Genomic DNA, 21,276 nt, shown 5'->3' with positions numbered 1-21,276 from the left:
CCTCCCATCCCCCCACCCAAGTTTTGGCCAGAGCCAGCCCCTTTTTCTACAGTCATGTCTCACCTGCCTCTTCTGCTCTTTCATGTGTTTCTGCTTGTGTGAACTGCCTTGGACCCACACTGTCCGCTTTCCCAGAGCGCCCACTCCTCCTGTCCTTCAAGTTGCTGCTCCAGTGCTACTTCTGAACCAGGGAGGGCAGGTGTGCTGGCTGCGCGGGCACCCTCCCCCCCACTTCCGTGCGCTTTCTGTCTTTCTCACTGAGCCATGCTGGTGCACGCCTTTATCAACAAGGGGCCTCTAGGTAGCACACCATTCAGTGGGAATTTCCATGACCTTCTCCACACCTGATCTTTCCAGTGTCTCCAAGGCAGCTTAGTCACAGGGTGTAAAGCTCATTTATTCAGCGAGTCATGGGTAACTAGAGGAACAGGAGACCATACCTCCTTGTCTGTTCCCTAAACTCACTCTTAGCCTCCCGCATCTTCAGTCTCTTCTGGGAGCTGGAGGCCAAGCAGGGCATGGCAGGACTGGCATGAGCTCTCCTGGACGGACCTCAGTCTCCTGGGTGGAGGAGGCAAGGTGAGCTGCTTCATGCAAGAGGCAGTGACACACCAAGGCTGATTCCTGGGAGCCCAGGGCACTGGCAGTTGAAAGGCACTGCCTGACCCCGTGTCTCCCTAGCCTCGGTCGGTCTCCCGTCCCTGGGTCCCCCTCTCTTGAAGTAACTATCTTTGACCATCCATTTCCGTCCTGAAAAGACAGATAAAGGTTCTCCTACCTTAATTTTCTTCTCTTTGTCTCCCCAACCCCCAAGCAATAGGCAATGCTCTATCTAGTTCTAACTTCCTTTTCTTTCTTGCTGGAATGCCATCCATGAGCTTGTGTTTTGCTTTTAGCTAAGTACTATAAGGGCTTATTTGGTTATTTGGTTATTATTTGGTTATCTGGCAATATTCATTGGTACTGAAAGTCAGTGCATTCTCTCAAAATATATGAAAAAATGTGTTTACTGTATACTTTAATTCAGTCCTGCTTGCTTTCTCTCTATTCTAATGGGGCTCGTTTTGGAAGAGTTTCATTCGTAAGCCATTCTAAGTAACTTTCAAGCATGATTCAGAATGGAACTATTAAATACTTCCCTTCCTTTATCATCATATACTCCGTTTCTTCCAAATGCCTAAAACAGCACTTGCATTTCCATAAAAAGGAAAATCACATGAGAAGCATATGGGTTAAATATAAAATAAGTTTTTAAAAAATTCCAAAAGAACTCAGTGTAGCCTGGGTAGTTTGAGTGTATTTGTGTATATTTTTAGTTCTGTTCCTTGGAAGAAAAATCTACATGACAATTGGGTGGTATTATTTGCTATAGTTCATGTGATTTAATATTCACACGTTATGCATTTTAAACAACATAATAAGCTTTTGGGAAGAAGAGTGTGCATTACCTTGCTTAAAAATGTGAATTCTCTCAGAGATTGAGTTCTTAAAATGAAGCTTGTTTTCTTTGCCCGAGAAAGAGAGACTGCACGGAGGGGCCGTGTCAAGCAAGGACTTAGGCAAGTGTAGACCTCTTTCTGATTAGGATGGACACTTCATTTGTCCATTGCTTCTGTTGACGTCAATGCTGTTTTTAACCGTCTCGAGTCACCTGAAAAATTTGCTAGTTAAGTTCCAGTAAGTCTTAATGTAAACCCAACCGACCCATTTTAAATGTTAGAAATTCTTCAAAATTTCTAATTTCATAAGAATCCTCGTGTCATTCTGGCTCTCAAATCCCACTTTTAGGTAGCTTCAAATACAATTCCCAGTCACCTTGTCTTGAGAGACGAGGAGACGCTGCTCTCCTGACCCTCTGCCTGTGAGGCCCGCTCCTCGTCCCACTGCTCCGCTGTCATTACATCGATGCCATCGATACTGATTTCCTCTGTTCACGGTGTGTCAGAGACCCTCCAGGGTGCCACAGAATAAGGGTCTGGGAGAGCTGACTACTCTGGCTGAGTGAGGGGCTGTGGCCAGGCCAGGCCCAGAAGTTTCCATGGGCAGGAACGCTAAGGTCTGTGGGAGTGATGCCTACCTTGGCCTGTGAGTCCCCGCGCTTCCCCCAGCAGTCTCCAGGAGGTACTGTCTTCAATATCCCCGGTTCTTTGGGGAGGAAAGTTCTTTCCTTCATATACCTCCAACCCTGTCTTTTTCTCAAGTGGCAGTGAAGTTAAAATCAATGCCAAGGGCAGCCTACCAGGGGAAGGTGTCAGAAGGGCAGCCGAGGAAGGGGGGAGTGATGGGCTTTGCCTTGTCCTCCTGGAGGCTGACTAGACTAAAAGTCTCAGGCCTTTGTAAGGCATCTTGAATAAGCCTCATCTACACCTTCCTTCCCTTTTCATATTTCCCCTTACCAGCTGCCAACAAAGGCTGGGCCCCTCCCCAACCGCAGAACAATCCAGGGCTTCCTTGGCCCTCAGTGGAAAGAGTTACCCCTTTGGGGCAGATATCAACTACAGAAGCCATCCAGCCGTGCCCAAAAGGAGACCCCACAGTGCCTGAAGGATCACGTAGCTTGCTGACATGGGGACCCGCTGACTCGTCCTCTCCAGTCTGCTTGCCTAGCCCTATAACACCTTTCTGTCCTAAAAGCTAGAAAGCGCATCAGAAGGAATTATTTGCTGTTGAGAAGGACGGTTCAGGACTGAGGTATATGCAGAAGAAGGCTATTACCGACTCATTCTAAACCTTGATCGACGCAGGCAAGTCATCGCTGACTTGTGTGAGGAGAGACGAGACCATGGGCTTTAGGGCAGAACCATATGATGAGGGTTCAAACCAGTGACCGTCATAATGATGAATTAGTTTGACAAAGAAAACCAAAGTTGCTTGGATTTCTGGAGGAAAATGCCCTCTTGGTCTTCAAGACATGTTGAGATCTTCCAACAAGACACGCATGGAAAAATAACATTACTGCCCGGCACATTCTTCCCATCTCTCTCCCTGGGAGTTCCACCCGCCGGGAGAAGTAACGGCATCAGCGCGCCTGTGCCTTGTTGTCGGCAGTTTCCCAACATTTTCAAACCCATCACCTCATTTGACCCCTACACTGTCCTGCAGGCGTTCGTTCATTCATTCACTCATTCATTCATTCATTCATTCATTCATTCTTTCTTTCTTTCATTTAACAGGTGTTCTGTGCTGCTCTGTGCGGCCGCACCTGCCAGGCTAACAGGGCTTGCAACTTGATCCTCATTTCACAAACAATCAGGCCGACATCTGGAGAGGTTGTTAGATGGCTTGTCCCAAATCCCACAGCTAGGGCGGGCCAAGCAGGACCAGACCAGAGCTTCCAGACCCCTGCTCTCTCCTCTGTCCCTCCCCACTTACCCTGCTGGACTTGGACAGCCGCTGAAACCTCATCCCTTTAGTCAGCACTGAGCACCTTCTGCTCTTCAGAGACTGCAACACTAGGATGACATTGACATTACTAGATGACTAGCGGGTCAGTCTGCATTAGGACAAGCCATGAGAGAAGAAGGCTCTTTGAGAGTTTCCCTTCTTAGGGCAGTGGTGGAGGCGGGAGGGGGGAGAAAGAAGTCAGCCTGGAATGCCCCCATGCGAAGTAGCCGGGAGCTGGTGTTTGCAGTGCAGCCAGCCCGGTGTGGGGGGAGCTCTCAGTAAATTCTGGATTGGGAGCACTCACACCTAAGGAATACCCAGGCCCTTCTGCTCCCACTTGGCGAATGGCCGTCCTTACTAAATCCGTGGGTGCTCCCTGCCCCAGGACTGTGAGCTGATCCACTGAAACTGGTGAGCTGGTAAAAACAAGTCAGTTTGAAAAGCATGAGAACTGTTTCTGCGAAAATTGTTCAGTGCTTCTGGACTATTCAAAGAGTGAATCCAAAATCTGTTTGCTGTGGAAGCTGAGGTGGGTGAGACAACTGTGAACGTTGAGGGAAGACAGCTCTAGAAGGATTCTGCACTCACACTGCTTGGCAGGTGGCTTGGTTCTCATTGCACTCTGAAGAAACCAAAACTCGAGGCTGTAGGCAAAGCATCAGAGGTAGCATTGATACCATCCTAGACTTTTCCTCATAGGGACGAGCCTCAGTGCTACACCAGAAAGTTGGTGTCAGATGTTTCCATGGCAAATAACAAGTGGCTTGAGCATCAGGGAACTATATCAAAGGATCCACGTTTCAGTGGCCCCAGTAGATAGCCTCTGTGACTCAGTGTCTTCCCAAACCTCGAGTTCTGTATCGGTACAGAAAGTCAGATTCACAAATACTTCTGCAATACTGAAAGATCTCCAACTTAGAAGAAGTTACCTCCAAAATGAGTCACACTAAATTAAAGCATCAATGTGGGGGAAGACCCCAGAGCAACAGTCCTAAGAGCTGCCAGCCACTCAGTACCTGCTACATCATTTCCAGAGCCCAGTGAAAAATGAGAACATGAGGTGTCCATGTGCAGAAATTAATAAGTCCAAGATGATGACAGCAGAGCATTAAATCAAGCATGGCCTTCTGAGGGTAGGGCACCATTAATCACACAGGCCACGTGCCCCTGAAGATGGCTCTGCTGCCACTTACTGTCACTGGCAGATCAGTAGAACTTTTTTAGGAACTCCAGTCTATGTCAGTTTACTACTTTCATAAAAGTCAGCATGGACGGAATGCACTCGGACTTAATCGAAGAACGTCTTTGTCATTAATTGTACCTTGAGTTAAAAAAAAAAAAAAAAGAAATGTGAAAAAGAAAATTGCTTTAAGGGGCACCTGGGTGGCTCAGTGGGTTGAAGCCTCTGCCTTCAGCTCAGGTCATGATCCCAGGGTCCTGGGATCAAGCCCCGCATCGGGCTCTCTGCTCAGCAGGGAGTCTGCTTCCTCCTCTCTGCCTGCCTCTCTGCCCACTTGTGATCTCTGCCTGTCAAATAAATAAATACAATCTTTAAAAAAAAAAGAAAATTGCTTTAAAAAAAAGAGATTTTATTTATTTATTGATACAGAGAGAGATCACAAGTAGGCAGAGAGGTAGGCGGAGAGAGAGGAGGAATCAGCCTCCCTGCTGAGCGGAGAGCCTGATGCCGGACTCCATCCAAGGACCTTGGGATCATGACCTGAGCCAAAGGCAGAGGCTTTAACCCACTGAGCCACCCAGGCACCCCCCAAAATAAAATTGCTTTAGAATCTTACACTCCTTCTAGATACCTTTTCTTTACATCCTAATTGTCAGGAATTTAAAGGCCTTGTTCTTGTCCATCCCCGCCATTCTGTCTCTACCCTAGCCCCAAAAGAATATTCTTGATCCAGTCTCAGTCAGAGGATTCTGAAATGTTTAAATATATCTCAGGCGAAAAGTCTTGAGTTCCATTTTAGATGAGAAAAAAAAAATAAGAATATAGATCCTATGGAATATATCAAAGATATTGTTTGCCATGAGGCAAATTGGCATGGGATGAAATTCTTAATGTGCATAATTAAACAAGATCTTGATGTGCAAGATGATAAGAAAAAATGGGCTTTGACTTGAGCTCAGACAAATTGAAGATTCTGGCCAGGAAGAAGGTCAGCAACAGTGGATTCATGAGGATGATTTGTTGGGAAAAAAAATTTTAATTAAAACGGGGGAGAAATCATATGTACCATGACATAAGTGGATAAATCTCTGTATGAAGAGGATGAAGAAGATGGGAGATTAAATTCAAAGCCATAAGCTAATCACATAGTGGCTAGCGAAGCCCTCTGTGTAGCTCTCCATTCTACTGAGACCAGCAGAACCAGCAGCCAGTGATGTTCTAATAACAGACTAGGGGAACTATATGCAGAAAATCACACCTTTAAACAACTTTTTAAATTGCTGCTTTTATTTTAAAAAAACATGGTATGTTTCAGTTAGAATAGAATGTTGATGGTATCTTCATACTGTTGTTAATTTCTCACTTTGATGTCTGTTTACTAACTAGTGATCTCTCCACTGGGAGGACTTCAGTGTCATGGCGCCCACTCCTCCCGCAGCCGCCACAGGAGAGGCCCTGGTATCAGCCCAGGGTCAGTAGTTGCTGAGTTACTTGGAGAAGTCATTTACACATCCCATGTCTTGGGCACCTTTTTAAACTTAAAACGCAAAACTTAACATTCACATGGATTATTTTTAGTAAAGGGCCATATGTGTTGGCTGATGATAGTTTTTTTTTTTTCACATTAACCTCATGATCTTAACTTCCACTCTCTCAGTCTTTAGTGTGGAATGGGAAATTGTAGAAATTTGCAAAGCAAATTTGAGTGCAAGATCCTTCTGTAGTTTTCATGTGTTTCCTTTTTTTCAACAGTTCTCTTGTCCGTGTCACCGTACCAGTTCAGCCATTTGTGGATATTGTCTTTTGTTTTGCGTTGAGTGACTGACTCACTTTTATTTGGGTCCTTGCACTCACTTGAGTTTTTACAGAAACACTTCCCCTCTTGTATCACATCTACATCTTACCACGTTAGAAACTAGATAGTTAATTAGATTTCCTAATGAGTTCACCCGGTGAAAACAGAACTGATAACTGGTGGGAGAAATAAGGCATAGACATACTAGAAAGTAGACCCCTAGTGTAGAGTACACCATATGTTAGGAGCACTTGCTGATAAATTCCAAAGGATGTGGAGTGATCCAGCTAGCCGGTGAATGGAAACACTAGCTGGCCTCCCCCATGTTGCTGGGGGGCTTATTAGGCAAATAAATCCCCACCACCATCTTGAAATATACCCCCTACAACTGCCTGTGACAGAAACGGCGTGAGTCATAAATCTTTCCGATTTGTCGCTCACACTTGACATCTGTTTTCATTTAAAATCCTTGTAGTTCCCTGGGTCACTGGGTCTTCATCTCAGCTCCTCTCAAGGTACCTTGTGGGTGGAAGGAAGTCTCCCCAGTGGGATTTTCCTGTAGACGGTTGGTATTTTAGTCAAACTATCCAAAACTTGCCTTCCAAATATGGGGGAAATCTCTACGTGTGGAGTAGTGCTAGAAAGCTAATTTGTATAAATTATTATGAAGCTGGGTCACAGTAATTGAGAAAAAAAGATGAGGACGTTAACAGTGAGGAGCCGTTTTGATGTTCCCCTCTTCTCCTCAGAATGAAAGATTCTGTTTCTGATACCGAGTGTTGGGACATTTCTGCATCTGCTTGGTTTATAGCATTCATTTTCCCCTGGGACATTTCTAGATACCGGTTTTTAAAATAGAAGAGTAATAAGAGTAGCGACTTCCCTTGTTGAACTTTGTATTTGTTTCCCAAAAGGCTCACCAATTAAAGACTGATCAAATCAAATCTAGTCACCCACAAAGAGGTGATGGTAGAACCCCACAGGGACAAAACACACCTCAGGGTTCAGAAGGAAAGAGTGATTTACAGGATTTCTTTTCTTCTAGTTTAGTCTTATGAATCTCTTTTGTTCCAAGAGTTAAAGGTGTTAAGGAAATTGATTTAACCTCTGCTAAATACTGAGCCTGGGTGGACCCATGGCCCTCCAGGGCTGAACTGGTAGGGACCTCCGTGGAAGGTTCAGAGGTGTGACAGTCTGGTCACAGGGGAGGCTGGGCTCCTGGGCTCCAGGGTCCTATCAAGCAACAACCTTCCCTCGAGCAGCGCGCTCCCTCACTGATGCATCCGACCGCAGCCAGGCCACTGTCTGCCTGCTGCCTGGGGATCTCCGCACACACACCTTTTCCCAGGTGACGGCCGCACCTGTTACAGCCTGACACCTGCTGTGCTCTCCTGCCGGTGTCGCGAGTCCCGCGTGGCAGACGACGAAACTGGAGCATGGCCCACAGTCTTGCTTCTCTTTCGCCTTCTCCCCCCACCCCCCCCCTCAGCCGCAGCGCGCCTGGCGAGCTGACACATGAAGGAACCGCTGGGAGTGTCCCTGCGCTTTGGGACGGTGTCGGAGGGGACGCCGCTGCTGGAACAGCCTGTTCCCTTGGGAAACTTCCCTCACAAGACCAAGTTCTCACCCAGAACCGATGACTCACCTTCTGCCCGTTCTCTCTCCTTCTCCCCCTGCAGGAAATGTGACTGGAAACAGTAACTCCACGTTTATTTCCAGCGGGCAGGTGATGAACTTCAAGGGCGACATCATCGTGGTCTACGTCAGCCAGAACTCCCAGGAGGGCCCGGCGGGGCCGGGCAGCGGCGCGGGGGAGCCGGTGGGCCACCCGGTGCAGGAGGAGAGCTCGCCGCGCTGCGACTCGTTCGCCGGCCTCGGTCCGCGCTTTCCCGACCCGTGTGCGGGCCTGGACGCGCGCCCGAGCGGGGGGCTGCAGGAGCGCGGCGCCCCGGGGCCCGACAAGGCCTCGCGGCCGGTGCAGGAGCAGGGGGAGGCCGAGACCGGCGCGGCAGGGGCGCGGCGCTGAGCACCCGGGGACCCGCAGCGGCTCTCGGCGCCCCTCAGAGCCGCCTTGCCTGGGGGTGAGCGCCGACCTCCGGCCCTCCGGCCCGTCCTCTGTGGGCACCGCAGGGGCCGCGTCCTGGAGCCACGCGCACCTGCCCTGCGCGCGGACGGGGGCCGGCCGGGAGTGGGGGCGGGGCCCTCGCACCTGCGCCGGGGCGGGGCCTGGGGGGCCGCGCGCACCTGCGCCGGGGCGGGGCGCGGCGGGGTCCCCGATCTGGTACCCGACGACGCTCCCTCCTGGTACATCTGCGTGGGATGACCCGACGGTCACCGCCCGCCGTACTCTGTAGAATCGGGCACTTTTCAAACACCTGCATTTGTTATGAGCATTTACTGATACCCACAGTCACGTATCAACTGATGACACAGGTACACGGCGCTCCACTTTTACCTCCTTTCAGGGTTTTCGGTTTTCCTCCGTCCCATCCTATTCCCCATTATCATTTCATCATTAGTTTGTCTCTTTATGGCATATGTTTTAATGATTGTTCTCTTTGGGTCTGCTTCCCCCCCCCCTTGTATTTGTATTTCATTTCGGTAACATTTTCTTAATACTCTTCCCCTTTTTGTTTTTACTATGTAAGGGTTTTCTTGAAATTCTCCTAAGGGTGCTGGTCTCCTTTACATATTTTGTGCACCCTTTCTTGAAAGGTTGCCCGGATTTTGGTGATGGGCTTTTGGGGTGGGGGCAGGGAGGTCTGTACTAAGCACTTTTGGTGAAAAGGCCTGGACTGGGAAGCCTAGAGGGAGGCTCAGGGAGCAAATGGAAGGGCTTTTGGTTTTCAAAAAAATTTTTTGTGTTCTCATTTTCTTTAAGGGAAGGAAAAAGGGAAACCCTATTTCCCCCCCTGAATGTTTCTAAGTTTCTGTCACTCTGCAGGCAGACGGAAGTCGTACTGGGTCCTTCTTTCCCCACCCCCAAATGGCTCATTCCTGAGGGGAATGTGTTTACTCCTTCCAGCAGAGGCAATCACCTACTTTGGTAACTAACTTTCTAAAATCCAAGTTGGTGCAGCTTGGCATTCTTATTCTTGATGTCTCTCTCATAAATACATGGGAAATAAATAGGACACGGGATAGCCCGAGTATAGGGTGACAAGCAGCTACCAGGAAAGTTCAGGAAAGAAGGGATGGGGCACCTGGGTGGCTCAGTCAGTGAAGCATCTCACCCTTGGTTCCCACTCAGGTCATGATCTCAGGGTCTCCAACTCTGCTTGAGATTTCCTCTCCCTCTCTGCCCTTCTCCTGCTCGTTCTCTTTCAAATAAATAAAAACATAAATAAAATATTTAAGAAAAAAAAAAAAGAAAGAGGGATAAAGCCAAAATGTTAATTTGCATTTTCTTTTTCTAGGTAAGAACCACCTAAGTGTATTTAGGCAATAGGCCCTATTTTCTTCCTAAATAATTGTGCATCTGTAATTTAGTCTTGTAGAAATGGAAAACATTTCTGCTATTTTCCAAAGCATCTTGTTTAAAAACCAAATCCTCATATTGTGAATTTAAGAAAACTTATCAAAGAGATACTTTTCTCTAAGATCAGCTCTCTCGTGAGGAAACACACAGCGTGAGTCAGATTAAAAGGAAGCACCTGACTTCTTCAATCTGTTATGGTCAGTGAGTATTCTCATATACCAAAGAAAAGTTAAAATACCTAAACATATTAAATTAATTTTGTGGTTCTGGTAGGTTTTAAGAGTGCTAATAGTGGTCAGTGTCCAGACTTAAATGGCCATAGGTGCCTGGCTGAAGGAATGACCTTTGGTCACTGATTTCTCCCTACTGGTGGCAGATCTCTTGGAAACGCTGAAATAATAGCGATTATGATTTTTTTTGTTTTTGAGAGAGAGGGAGAGAGAAAGTGAAAATGATTGGGGGGGCAGGGCAGAGCGAGAGGGAAAGAGAATCTCAAGCAGGCTCCATGCCCACCGCAGAGCCCAACGTGAGCCTCAGTCTCACCACCCTGAGATCATGACCTGAGCTGAAATCAAGAGTCAGATGCTTAACCAACTGAGCTGCCCAGGCGCCCCTCAATTATAATTTTTAGTGGAGGAGCAAAGGCTAGCTCTCTAATTTATGGGACTCCTTAGCTTACGTAAAAAGCTGCAGGAAGTAACTGCATTGCCAGGATGATTAGTTTGTGGGAATCTACTGTTTGTTCTGCCCATTTAGTTAACATCCTTCCGAAGAGACATGTCATAAAAATGGAAGAAACTATTATACATTTTGATATGGAGTGTGTTTAACAGACAAAATATGGTTCGCAGAGTAGAATGCTAAGCTAAAGACCCGAGTTTCTACTGTGACTGGAATCATCTCATGGACCCTATTTTCACCTTTCTGTACTTTCCTATTTCTTTTTATAAAAAAGCACTAGCGATCATTTTTGACACTTTCCTTACCCAGAGGTAACAAAAGGATGCTACAGTGAATGTTTTAGTATCTTGAGCTCCTTAAATAAAAGGTGCTAAATAAACACATTAAGAATCTACCTTCAGAAAAAGGTAGTAGTCTTTCCCACCCTGATCCCTTCGGTCGATATTGATCCAAAGACAATTCAGTGGTAGAAATGTATGACAAATAGAAGTCTGTGTCTATGTGTTACAGAGACGTATATGACAGATGTAAACAAAATAAAATGAAGACAATAATGAAAAATTTTTGGGGAATGTGATAAAGAGATTATTAAACTCAGAGTTCACCATAAAAAAAATTTTTTTTTAAATGGTTGTTTGAACAGGGCTCTTTGCAAAATAATGGATGTGACTTATTTCTGCTCTCTGTGGTCTGCTATGGTGTCAGATGTTGGTTATATTGTTTCTTTTCGGTGGAACCCTCAGCAACAGAGTTGGGACAGAAAAGGCTTTGCTTTGACGATATATCTACTGTTGATCTCCTAAGAAAATTCTTTAAAATACAGGTTGGCTGTGCAGCGAAAGAGTGGAAAGGGAAGTGGAGTATAGGGTCTCCCGCCCACATTTACCTCCACTACCCGAAGAAGGCAGAATGCATTTCCCTCTCTACCTGTAAGTGCAAAGAACAATTTGAATGTGATGTCCTGGAACCTTCCTGTGATAGGAGGAAGGGGTTTCTGCTATGTACCAAGCACCCCAAGACATAGTGGCTTAAAGCAACCACCATTTATTCTGTGGGTTGGTCCCACCTGGTGGTTCTTCAGGCCTGAGTGAGCCATGTGCAGGCTGGCTGCTGGCTGGCTGCAGTTGGCAGGGGCCAGCCTGAGCTCTCCCCATGTGCTCCCTCAGCCTCCCAGCGAGCTAGTCTGGCCTTGCTCTCTGGTGGTGGCAGGTTTCTGAGAGAGCAAGCATCCCAGTGCTCGCACTGGTATGCTGTGACTTCTGCCACACTCTGTTGGCCAGAGCAAGACACAGGGGCAGCTCAGGTTCAGGAGTTGGGGGAGACAGAGCCCCAGCTCTTCGCGGGAAGAGGAGCAGCGTGAGAGAGGGAGAGGGATGGATGCAGGAAGGGGAAGAGTGAGTCCCTTTTACCATCCGTCTACACTGGAGTGTCGTTCAGAATAAAATGGTGTGGCGTGAAATGCTCCCAGAGCACATCTGGGAATAAGAGAGGGATGTTCCCAGCCCCCGGTGGTGCTTCTGTCTCCAGTGATCACATTCCAACAGAGAGACCCCCACATCCATATTTAAGGACTGAAATTCCTTCCAAAGCCAAATATCCATGGTTGGGGTCCTGTGTCGACTGTACTACTGCATTCCAGTGGCACAAGTCATTGAAGAGCAACTACTGCAAAGTCAAGAAGACTGTAGAGGAACCTGGTATAGAAACAGATAAGAGATGTCCCACTCACCCTTTATGCTCATTCAGCAAACCATGGTGAGGTATTGGGCAAAAGAGCGAGCTTGAGCGAGGGTTCTGTCTCTGGTGGAAGAGGTGTCATTTTGAAACATTGGCTCTTTGACAATCTCAGGATGCATGTCTCCCCTTAGCCATCTGCTCCGGGGAGCTGGGGGGTGCTCTGGGCACCAGTCGCATAACCCCCTTTGAGGGGAGGAAATAAGCATTCAAAGGCCTAAACATTCAGTTGGTGAGTCATCGTTTTTATTTATGCTTGGCCCTGAGCATCCCTGAGAAAGGAGGTGAAGCCGGCTGGAGAGTCCCAAGGCATCTGGGGTCCTCCTAGGGAGCTAGGGAAGACTTTGGGTGTTGCTCTGCCCCAGGGCAGGAGAGGAGCTGCTGGGAACAGAGGTTATCTGAGGAATTCCTGCCACAGTTCGACCCCCACCCCACCCCTACCCCCAACCGAGGCCAAGGAAAGGGGCTGTGCCGACTGGTGAACAGACTGCCCTGCGAGGACTTGAGCATTGCCAAAAAGAGGTGGGGCCAGCAGCGGGCACAGCATGTCAAGTGGAATCACTGAAGACAAGGCCAGAGGTGCAGGGGGCCACAGATGCTGGACACTCTGGCCCAATACCCACATGGCTGGCCCCACTAAGGAACTGCCTCCCTTGGGAAAGTAACCCAGCGTTTCCCAAGGTTTGAGCAAGGGGAGCACAGAATACATTTCTGAATGGGGAGGGACACCTAAGCAACCTCTGACTGTGATCCTCGATGATCCCCTTCAGCCTGGCTTCTCATGCTCTTGGGAGCCTGACTGTCTGTCTGTCTGTCTGTCCATACTCATTCCTGCACGGTTACCTTGATCGCAGGTATCAGGGCGAAGTTGAAACTCCTGCTTAGTTTGCATCTCTTTCCTCCATTCTCCTTAGTAACACTGACATGCAAGAACACTTGCCCCCAAAAATCTTCACTTAAGATTTTCACTAATAAGATTACCAATAGCATAAAAAGTTAAAACGACAAATTCCAGGACATTTCCAGTAACTTCATTCTACCGCGAGGCCCTGGAGGCATCCCCCTGCTTCCCCCCCATCCACCCCCCCCGCCCCCGTGTGATGGAACAAATTGAAGAGTCGCAGGCAGACCTGGAGTCGAGATTCAGCCCTGCAGCGTACTGCCTTTCCTCGCACCGCGGCCCTCCTTAGCTCTGATTCCCACGTGTGTGAATTGAAGATAACCATATTGGTGTACAGCGCTGGGGCAAAGGTGAGATGGGAAGACGGACAGCCACGCACCAGCAGAACTCCTGGAAGATGCTAGTGGTAGAGACCCAGCTGTTACACAACACCCTCTGTGGTCTCTTACAGCTGTCCATTCCTGGGCACAGCGGGGGCCTCAGACATCACGTCCACTTCCTGTGTCGGGCCACGTAACTATCACTCTGCCCCCCACCTCGGACACTTTCCCACTCGTTGAAACAAGACCCAAGGGGTGCGCCTTTTCCACTGTAAATTCACAAGACTGTGGCAGCTGATCCAAAGTTGTCATTTCCTGACATCACACATGGAGGGAAGGGGGCTTATGCCTAGTAGCCCCCCAGTGTACCGCCTTCACTGGCCAGTACAATTAGAATGGGTGCTGGGGGACCTTTCTCCCCCAGCCTCTGACATTAGGGGACGTGGGGGATACTGGGATGTGCAGGTTGAAAGGCTGTTTCCTTTACTCCCATTGGGGAAGCATAATAAATCGGCCACCAGCTTGGACAACATGGCAATATAGACCCGAGCCCCTCTGGGAGGGGACTGGAGCCTGCCCCTCTGACCCAGGCTGTTGATTTCTTATGGGCAGGTGTAGTCCTGAAAACAGTCTACGTGGACATGAGTCATGAGAAAAACCACATTCTTGTAATGAGACTCTGACAAGTTGTCTTAATTTAGGCAGAGGTAGTAAAATACCTTATCCTAAAATGGAAAAGCAAATTCAACTTACTGGCTTTCATGGTCTATTTCAACAACAAAGAAACCACCACCACCAAAAACAAAAACAAACAAACAAAAAAAAGCCTTTATATTTTAGGTTCTTAAAAGAGCTTTTTCTAAATATCTACTCCTTCAGTGGAAAAAACAAACAATTTTTCATATCAGGTTTATTGAGTTTGTGATTTATATCCAGTAAGATTCACCCCATTTTAGAGATACAGTTTTAGTATAAGTTTTGACAAAAATTTATGGTTGTGTAACCACCACAATCAAGACAGAGACTATTTTCAGTCCCCTAAAATTTCCTGTTTGCCTTTGTAATCAATCCTCTTTGTGTAACCCCCACCTCCTGGCAACTGCTCTCGGTTCTCTGTCCCTATAGTGTTGCCTTTTCCGGAATGTCATCTGAATGGAAGCCATTTGAGTTTGGCTTCTTCTAGCATAACGCCCTTGGGCTGCATCCCAGTTGTTGGGGGTATCCGAAGTTGGCTCCTTCTGATCGCAGAGTCGTACTCTGTGGGATGGATGCACCACCGTTTATCTACTCACCAACCTTCAGATTCCTTCCAGTGTGGGGCGATGACAAATAAAGTTGCTCTAAAAACTTGAGTGGACGTGTGATTTCATTTCTGCTAGGAGTGGGATTGTGGGGTCATGTAGTAAATATATGCATGGAATTGCAGAACTATTTTTCTGAGTAGCTGGGCTGTTCCGCACTCACGTCAACAATGAATGGGAGTGCCAGTTGCTTCACGTTCTCATCAGCACTTGGTATTGTCAGTTGTTTGACTCTTAATTTTAGTCGTTCTGCTAGACGTATAGTGTCTCATTGTGGCTTTAATCTGCAGTCCACGATGGAGCATCTCTTCATCTTTATCTCTTGTTTGGTGAAGCATGTGTTCAAATCTTCTGCCCATCTATTTTATTTTATTTTAGTCTATTCTCTTTTTTAAGTAAGCTCTGTGTCCAGTGTGAAGCTTGAACTCTCAATCCCAAGATCGAGTCTCTCCCTCTACTGACCAAGTCAGCCAGGCACCCCTTTTGCCCACTTTTTAATTGCGTTATTTATTATTGAGTTTTGAAAGTTCTTCTGTATTCTGGATACAAGAATATATAGGTATTTAGGGCTTTTAGGGGATTCTGTATTTACTACTGTTTGTGAAAAATAAAGACATTAAAATTTTTTATTTTCTAAAAAAAATACGTTTCAGGAGATGTGTACCACCAGTAATATTTATTCAGAGTAAATGTTTCCACAATGAAAACTCTTTTCACAGTGGGACTCCCAGTGTCAGGGCCGAGAGCCACCCCTTGTTCCGTGGACTGTCACATCCTATAAGGCTTTCTGGAGTGAAGCAGGCACACTTCTAGGGAACACGTTCACCCATGGAAATTGTGAGTTTCGTGATAAGCATGCCGACGTAAATGTCTTTTTATTGGTTGAGGAATGACGGAATGTTTTTCTATTGATATTTTCTGATTTCATTATTTTTATATTCATAATACGAAAATAATGAGTGACTGAATAAGAAGGAAAAAAGAGACAAACTCCTATCTTCTCTGTGTGGTAACAGAGAGAGCAGGCGGCCTTGAGAAAGATTGTCAGTCGCCTGAATGTAGGGCTAGACAGTGTCTGGAAGGTAAAGGGAGCTGTTGTCCCCTATAAAAATGGGCTTGGTCTGCAGAGCTAGTGCTGGGGATCAGGGAAGTCCAGCAGCCTCCTGAGAGGGTCAGCACCAGCGAGCTTCTTAAAGGATCAGGAGCGTCTTAGTGAGGTTCCCCCAGCAGGAGGGACACCACGGGCTCCCAAGGGGCTCTCATGCTGGTGGTGAAGGGTTGGGCCAGACAGGTGGGGGCTCCTGAGGTCCAGCCACCTCTGACTCATCTCTGGAGACCAAGGCTGTGCAAGAGCAAGGTGAAGGTGATTTTAACCCTGGGGCCTCCCCTCCCTCGGCAGTCCGCAGTATCTCTATGAGTGGGACAGAGCTGGACAGTGGCCAGGGGCTGTGACAGTGCACTGCTGAGCTCACGAGCCTTTCTCAACCTCTTGGGGGATGGTATTTGGAAGGAAAATCTGTTCCCTTTGGACCAGTCAAAAAACAAGGACAGTCTAGATAGGGAGAGGCCATGACAAGAGCTAGATGGGGAGAAACTGTCAGAACCAGGGAGTATCTCTGGCTGCCCTTTCCCATTCTCTCCCACTATTCCTCTCTCACTTCCGTGACCTCTTTTCTGTGGTTTCTCATTCTGTGTCTCTTTCTTTCTCTTTTCCTCTTGCTCAAGCCATTCTCAACTCTCCACCTTGGGCCCCAGGCCCTTGGTGCCCCTCCCCCTTTCCATCCTCCCGTGTGGGTCCCACATTTCTTATTGTTCCCTCAATGACTCCTCCGTCCCTCCCTGCCTCAACACTTGTCTCCAGAACACTCAGAGCCTTCGCTGCCTCGTCTCCTTCCCTCTGTCCGTCTTCCTTCTTGTCCCTTCCTCCGCATCTTCCATTTCCCTTCCCCCATCCCAGGGGCCCCAGCTGCAGAGGGGGCTGTGGTGAGATCTTCTTGCTAGAGGTTAACCTTCTACGGATGGCTCTTTTAGAACTTGGCCTTTTCCTAGAAATTACCCCATTTGTTCCTCTTGCGCCAGTGGGCATACCGCTGCACCGCTTGGTGAATGCAGACCCCGCCCTCCCTGGGATGGACCCCCTCAGACACGAAGGGCAGGGTTTGGACTCCGCCTCACCATTTCAGCCACTGGCAGTGTGTATGGACCCATAGCACTGTCTTTAAACGGTCTTTTAGGAAAATAAATAAATAAATAAATAGTCTTTTAGGGGCATCTGGGTGGCTCAGTCTGTTAGGCACCCGACAGCTGATCTCGGCTCAGGTCATGATCTCAGGGTGATGGGATTGAGCGCCGTGCCCCCCCCTCCCGCATTCAGCAGGGAATCTGCTTGAAGTCTCTCTCCCCCTCCCCCTCCCCAAATTCTCCTGCACACGTTCTCTCTCTCTCAAATTAAAAAAAAAATGTTTTTTTAAGCCTTACTCCATGGTAGTTGAAACCAACACCCATTTCTGACTGGGTCAATGGCTTGTGTGAAGGTTTCAAAAGTTAGGAACCCACTCTGGAGAAGTCAGGTCAAGTGAGGGAGGGATCTCAAGACGGCAGGGGAAAGTGAAGCCCCAAGTGCTGGAAGGGAGGGACTGTGGTAATTCCAGACACTGCCGCTCTGTTCTTCTGCCTCCCTTATCTCCCAGTCTCTCCTCATGACCTTGCTATGTGCAGTGTGTATAATGGCTACTCTTCCCCAGTCTTCATCTCCCAGATCCCTGCCTTCTCAGCGTCCATTACCCACTGGCCATATAGATATGTGTGTGCGTGTGTGTAACATATGAGCTTTGTGTGTGCATATGTACAGTATATGAACTGTCCAGTTTATACATATGACAGGTCCAAATTCCACGAGATAGACTCTGGTCACTGCAACGTAACTACGGAACCAGAGTATCATTCATAGGTTATATGGATCAGCCCAATCAGCTGTGGCCAGGGAGGGTCACTAACACCAGAGGAGGCCACCTGGGATGGTCAGGTGTGTGGCAGGAATGTGTCCAGAAGAGGGCGGAGGAGGCCTGGACCACGTGTGCACCCTGACCCAGGTGTCACCCCAGACTGCTTAGGTCCAATGACAAATACAAACACATCAAACACAGGGATGAGATCACTGTAGGAATTTTTTCTCTTCCAATTTCTGCTATTGTTAATGACTCAAGAAAAGATATATTTTTCTAGTTGGAAGTCCTGACAATTTAAGGGTCTTCTCTGGAGAAGCTGGGGGGGGGGGGGGAAATGGAGCTATTTAGATAAGGATTCTTTGTGCGTCTTCCTTCCTTTTTAAAACAGGCATTTTTATTATCCCGGTGCTGGCCATGGTTCAGAAAGCAAAGGAAGGATAGAGCAATAATCCCTGATGATATATGAAGCGGCCATAAAATAGAAGGAAATCCTGCCATTTGTACAACATGGATAGACCTTGAGGGCGTTATGCTAAGTCAACTAAGTCAGAGAAAGACCAATATTGTATGCTCTCACTTATATGCAGAATCTAAAAAAAGTAAGACTCATAGAAACAGGGACTAGAATGGTGGTCGTGGGAGTTTGGGGGGGGTGGGGGGAAATGGGGAGATGTGGGTCAAAGGGTACAAACTCTCAGTTACAAGATGAATGACTTACGGGGATTTAACATACAGCTTGATGACTATAGGTAAAAACACCATACGAAGGATTTGAAAGTGGCTAAGACAATAGCTCTTGAATGTTCTCCCCACATACTCATACAGACCAAGTAGTAATTTGTGAGGGGGCGGAAGTACTAACTAGCCTTTCTGTAATAACTTCACCATATATATATATATATATATATATATATATATATATACACACACGTATCAGATCAGCATGTTGTACGCCTTAAACACACACAGTGTTGTATGACAATTCTATCCCAATAAATCTGGGGGAAAATAATTCCTGTCAATAAAAGAAACAAACCTTAGGCCCCGTGAGAGTTCCAATGTCAGGGCCATCAGCACAGCCAGGGGCTCAGGACTCTGACCAGGATCCTTGCCAGATGCTAAACTGTCATTTAATGCAGAGCCTGGGTCCTCTCCACACTGACTGGAGCCTCTGCTCTTGACCTTAAATTCCCATTGTAAATATGTCCACTTGTGGCTGCCGGTGGAGAAGAAGCAACAGCAGCAATCGCTGGCAATTCTGTTAGGGGAAGAAGAGTGTGAGGGAAGACGAAGCCTCCCTTCACATCAGTTGGGCAAACAGCCACCATTTGCTGAAGCGACGTGCTGAGTAACGTACATGAGTTATGTCATATGTCATAGTGTTATGTCATTTAATCACTACAGCAGTCCATGAGGTGACTGTCATTTCGGTTACACAACAGGATAAGGGTCAGAGAGGCTAATCATCTCCACAGGCTCACAAAGCCAGTGTGTGGATTTTGCACCCAAGCCCCAAAGGGTGAGTTCTCGCCCACTTTTGTAACGATCCTGTGGCCAGCTGGTCACGATTATCTCTGTTTTGTTTTCTCTCAAGTGTCCTGTTTTCAGCTGCAGTGAAATGACGTGCATGGAGCTGAGCCAGTGCGGGCGAAGGAAGCCAGTAATGAAAATATCTTTAAAATAGCTTTTCATGATAATCAGATTTAGTTTCTCAGATTCAACAGTGAGCCCTAAAATGTGGCATTAGATACCTTATATCCTAAGCATACAGTCTATGGGCCCTATGCCCCAAAAGAGATTCCATTCTTTGGGTAGGGTGATACTGTTTAACCTCTTTGAGCTTCGAGAGCAACTGTTGATTCATGGGATGTGTCAGAAGGACGATCAAACACCCCCACCCCCCACCCCCGAGCAAGCCCCCGGTGGGCATTTACCCATGACTGCCTCCCACCATGTGTGTGCTTCTGGGCCCTATAGATCTGTGTCAGTGACTGTATATTTATTGCAGTATTTATGATGAGTAATGGAACAGCCATCATGACATAGTTAAGAGATCTTTAAAGTCAAGCAAACAAATATAAATCCGGCGATTAGTTGACGCGTCTACATCCCAGGGTCCATGGATGGCATGGATGATATGGAGACGATGTCCGTGGGACAGAGGAGCTTTTCCAAAAGGGACAGATGGAGGCCACTGTCCTTTAAGAGCATGACAGGCCAGTCATGGGCCCTGTCAACTGAGTGCATTGCCTTCTTCTCAGACAGAGGAAAGCAGGTACAGTGTGCCACCTCGGCTAGATATTTAAGGGCAAAGGACCCGTCCACCCGGCCCACCCATGTTTGCATCGGGGGTGTTCATGAAAGCTTATTCAACATCAGCATGATAATTAGGAAGTCACAAAATGACTGGTTTTTAAATCAGCTTCATGGAGACATTGTAATTGACATGCAGTAAAATTTACCTTTCCCTCATCGACGATTCTATAAACTCTGACAAATGCATTGAACCACGCCGCAGTTGAGACACAGAGCATTTGTGTCATTGCCAAAGCTCCCCCTGGTCCTTTGTAGTCAGTCACCTCCTCCCCACACCCCCGGTGATTGCTGCTCTGTTCTCCATCCCTACAGCTTTGTCTTTGCCAGGATCGATGCAATCGTGTGGTGTGTATCCGTTAGCGTCTGGCCTCTTTCTCTTGGCACAGGGCTTGATTCTGCATGTGTTCGTAGTTTGTTCCTTTTTATTGCTGAGTAGTATTTACTTTACAGTAGTTTGTTTATCCGTTTGCCAATTGAGCGACATTTGGCTTCTTTCTAGCTTGGGGTAATGACGAATAACTCTGCTGTAAACCTTCACATACAGGTTCTCGTGTGGACACGGCTTCTGGGCTGGACTGCGTGGTGAGCATACGCCCACGGTACGCCGGTGTAGGAGAGATCCAGTCGCTCGCCATCCTCACGAGCCCCGGATACTGTCCACAAACCGACTCTAGAAACAGTTAAAAGTAGTTGCTAAAGCCTGGCAGAGTTTTGTTTTGTTACCTAAAAGCAATGTTTCTATCTATGTTTTAGATCAACCTGAAGAAGTTAATAATAAAATAAAGTGTTTTTCTGGGTAATTGCACCCTTAAATTATGGCTTTTCCCCCATTACTATTTAATTAAAACTTTTACAAACATCCTTGATACCCAAGCGGTAGGTAGGATAGCAATTGATCCTATGCTCAATGGGTATTTTTAAACATTCAAATGAGGTGGTATTTTCTTTAAAAGGAAGTGTTCGACTTCCCTAACGTTGTTTTGAAAAGATGGTGAAGATTCCTGTGCCCTGGGGAAAACCAAAGCCAGAATTAGAACAATGGCAACCTTGGGCTGTTCTCATTTCTCTTGCAGGAAATGGCTTTTTTTTTTTTTTTTTTTGAGTTAGTTGTGTATATTCTACCTATGGATTATCTACTTCCAGAATTATACACAAGCATTTTAGAACACCAACTTGCTCCACATTTGCCTCTAATTCCCACTTCCCAAGCCAACCAATTTTCTTTCCAGTCAACCCAG

At 47.1% G+C, this 21,276-nt stretch overlaps 1 protein-coding gene across 7 annotated transcripts in view; it reads left to right on the top strand.

Annotated features, from left to right (window-relative positions):
• Positions 1-8,594, top strand: part of TNFRSF11A (TNF receptor superfamily member 11a) — a 49,610-nt gene extending 41,016 nt beyond the window's left edge. For all 7 annotated transcript variants that reach the window (XM_032311113.1, XM_032311111.1, XM_032311112.1 and 4 more), the window contains one exon: positions 8,039-8,594. In XM_032311113.1, coding sequence (XP_032167004.1) covers positions 8,039-8,385 — 347 coding nt within the window. In that variant the 3' untranslated portion in view covers positions 8,386-8,594. The remainder of the gene's footprint in view (positions 1-8,038) is intronic.
• Positions 8,595-21,276: the final 12,682 nt, after the last annotated feature.

Source organism: Mustela erminea, chromosome 13 (genome assembly GCF_009829155.1).
Source record: "Mustela erminea isolate mMusErm1 chromosome 13, mMusErm1.Pri, whole genome shotgun sequence".
Taxonomy (NCBI): Eukaryota; Metazoa; Chordata; class Mammalia; order Carnivora; family Mustelidae; genus Mustela; species Mustela erminea.
The sequence above is the reverse complement of the archived record's forward strand: the minus strand, read 5'-3'. Positions and strand labels throughout refer to the sequence as shown.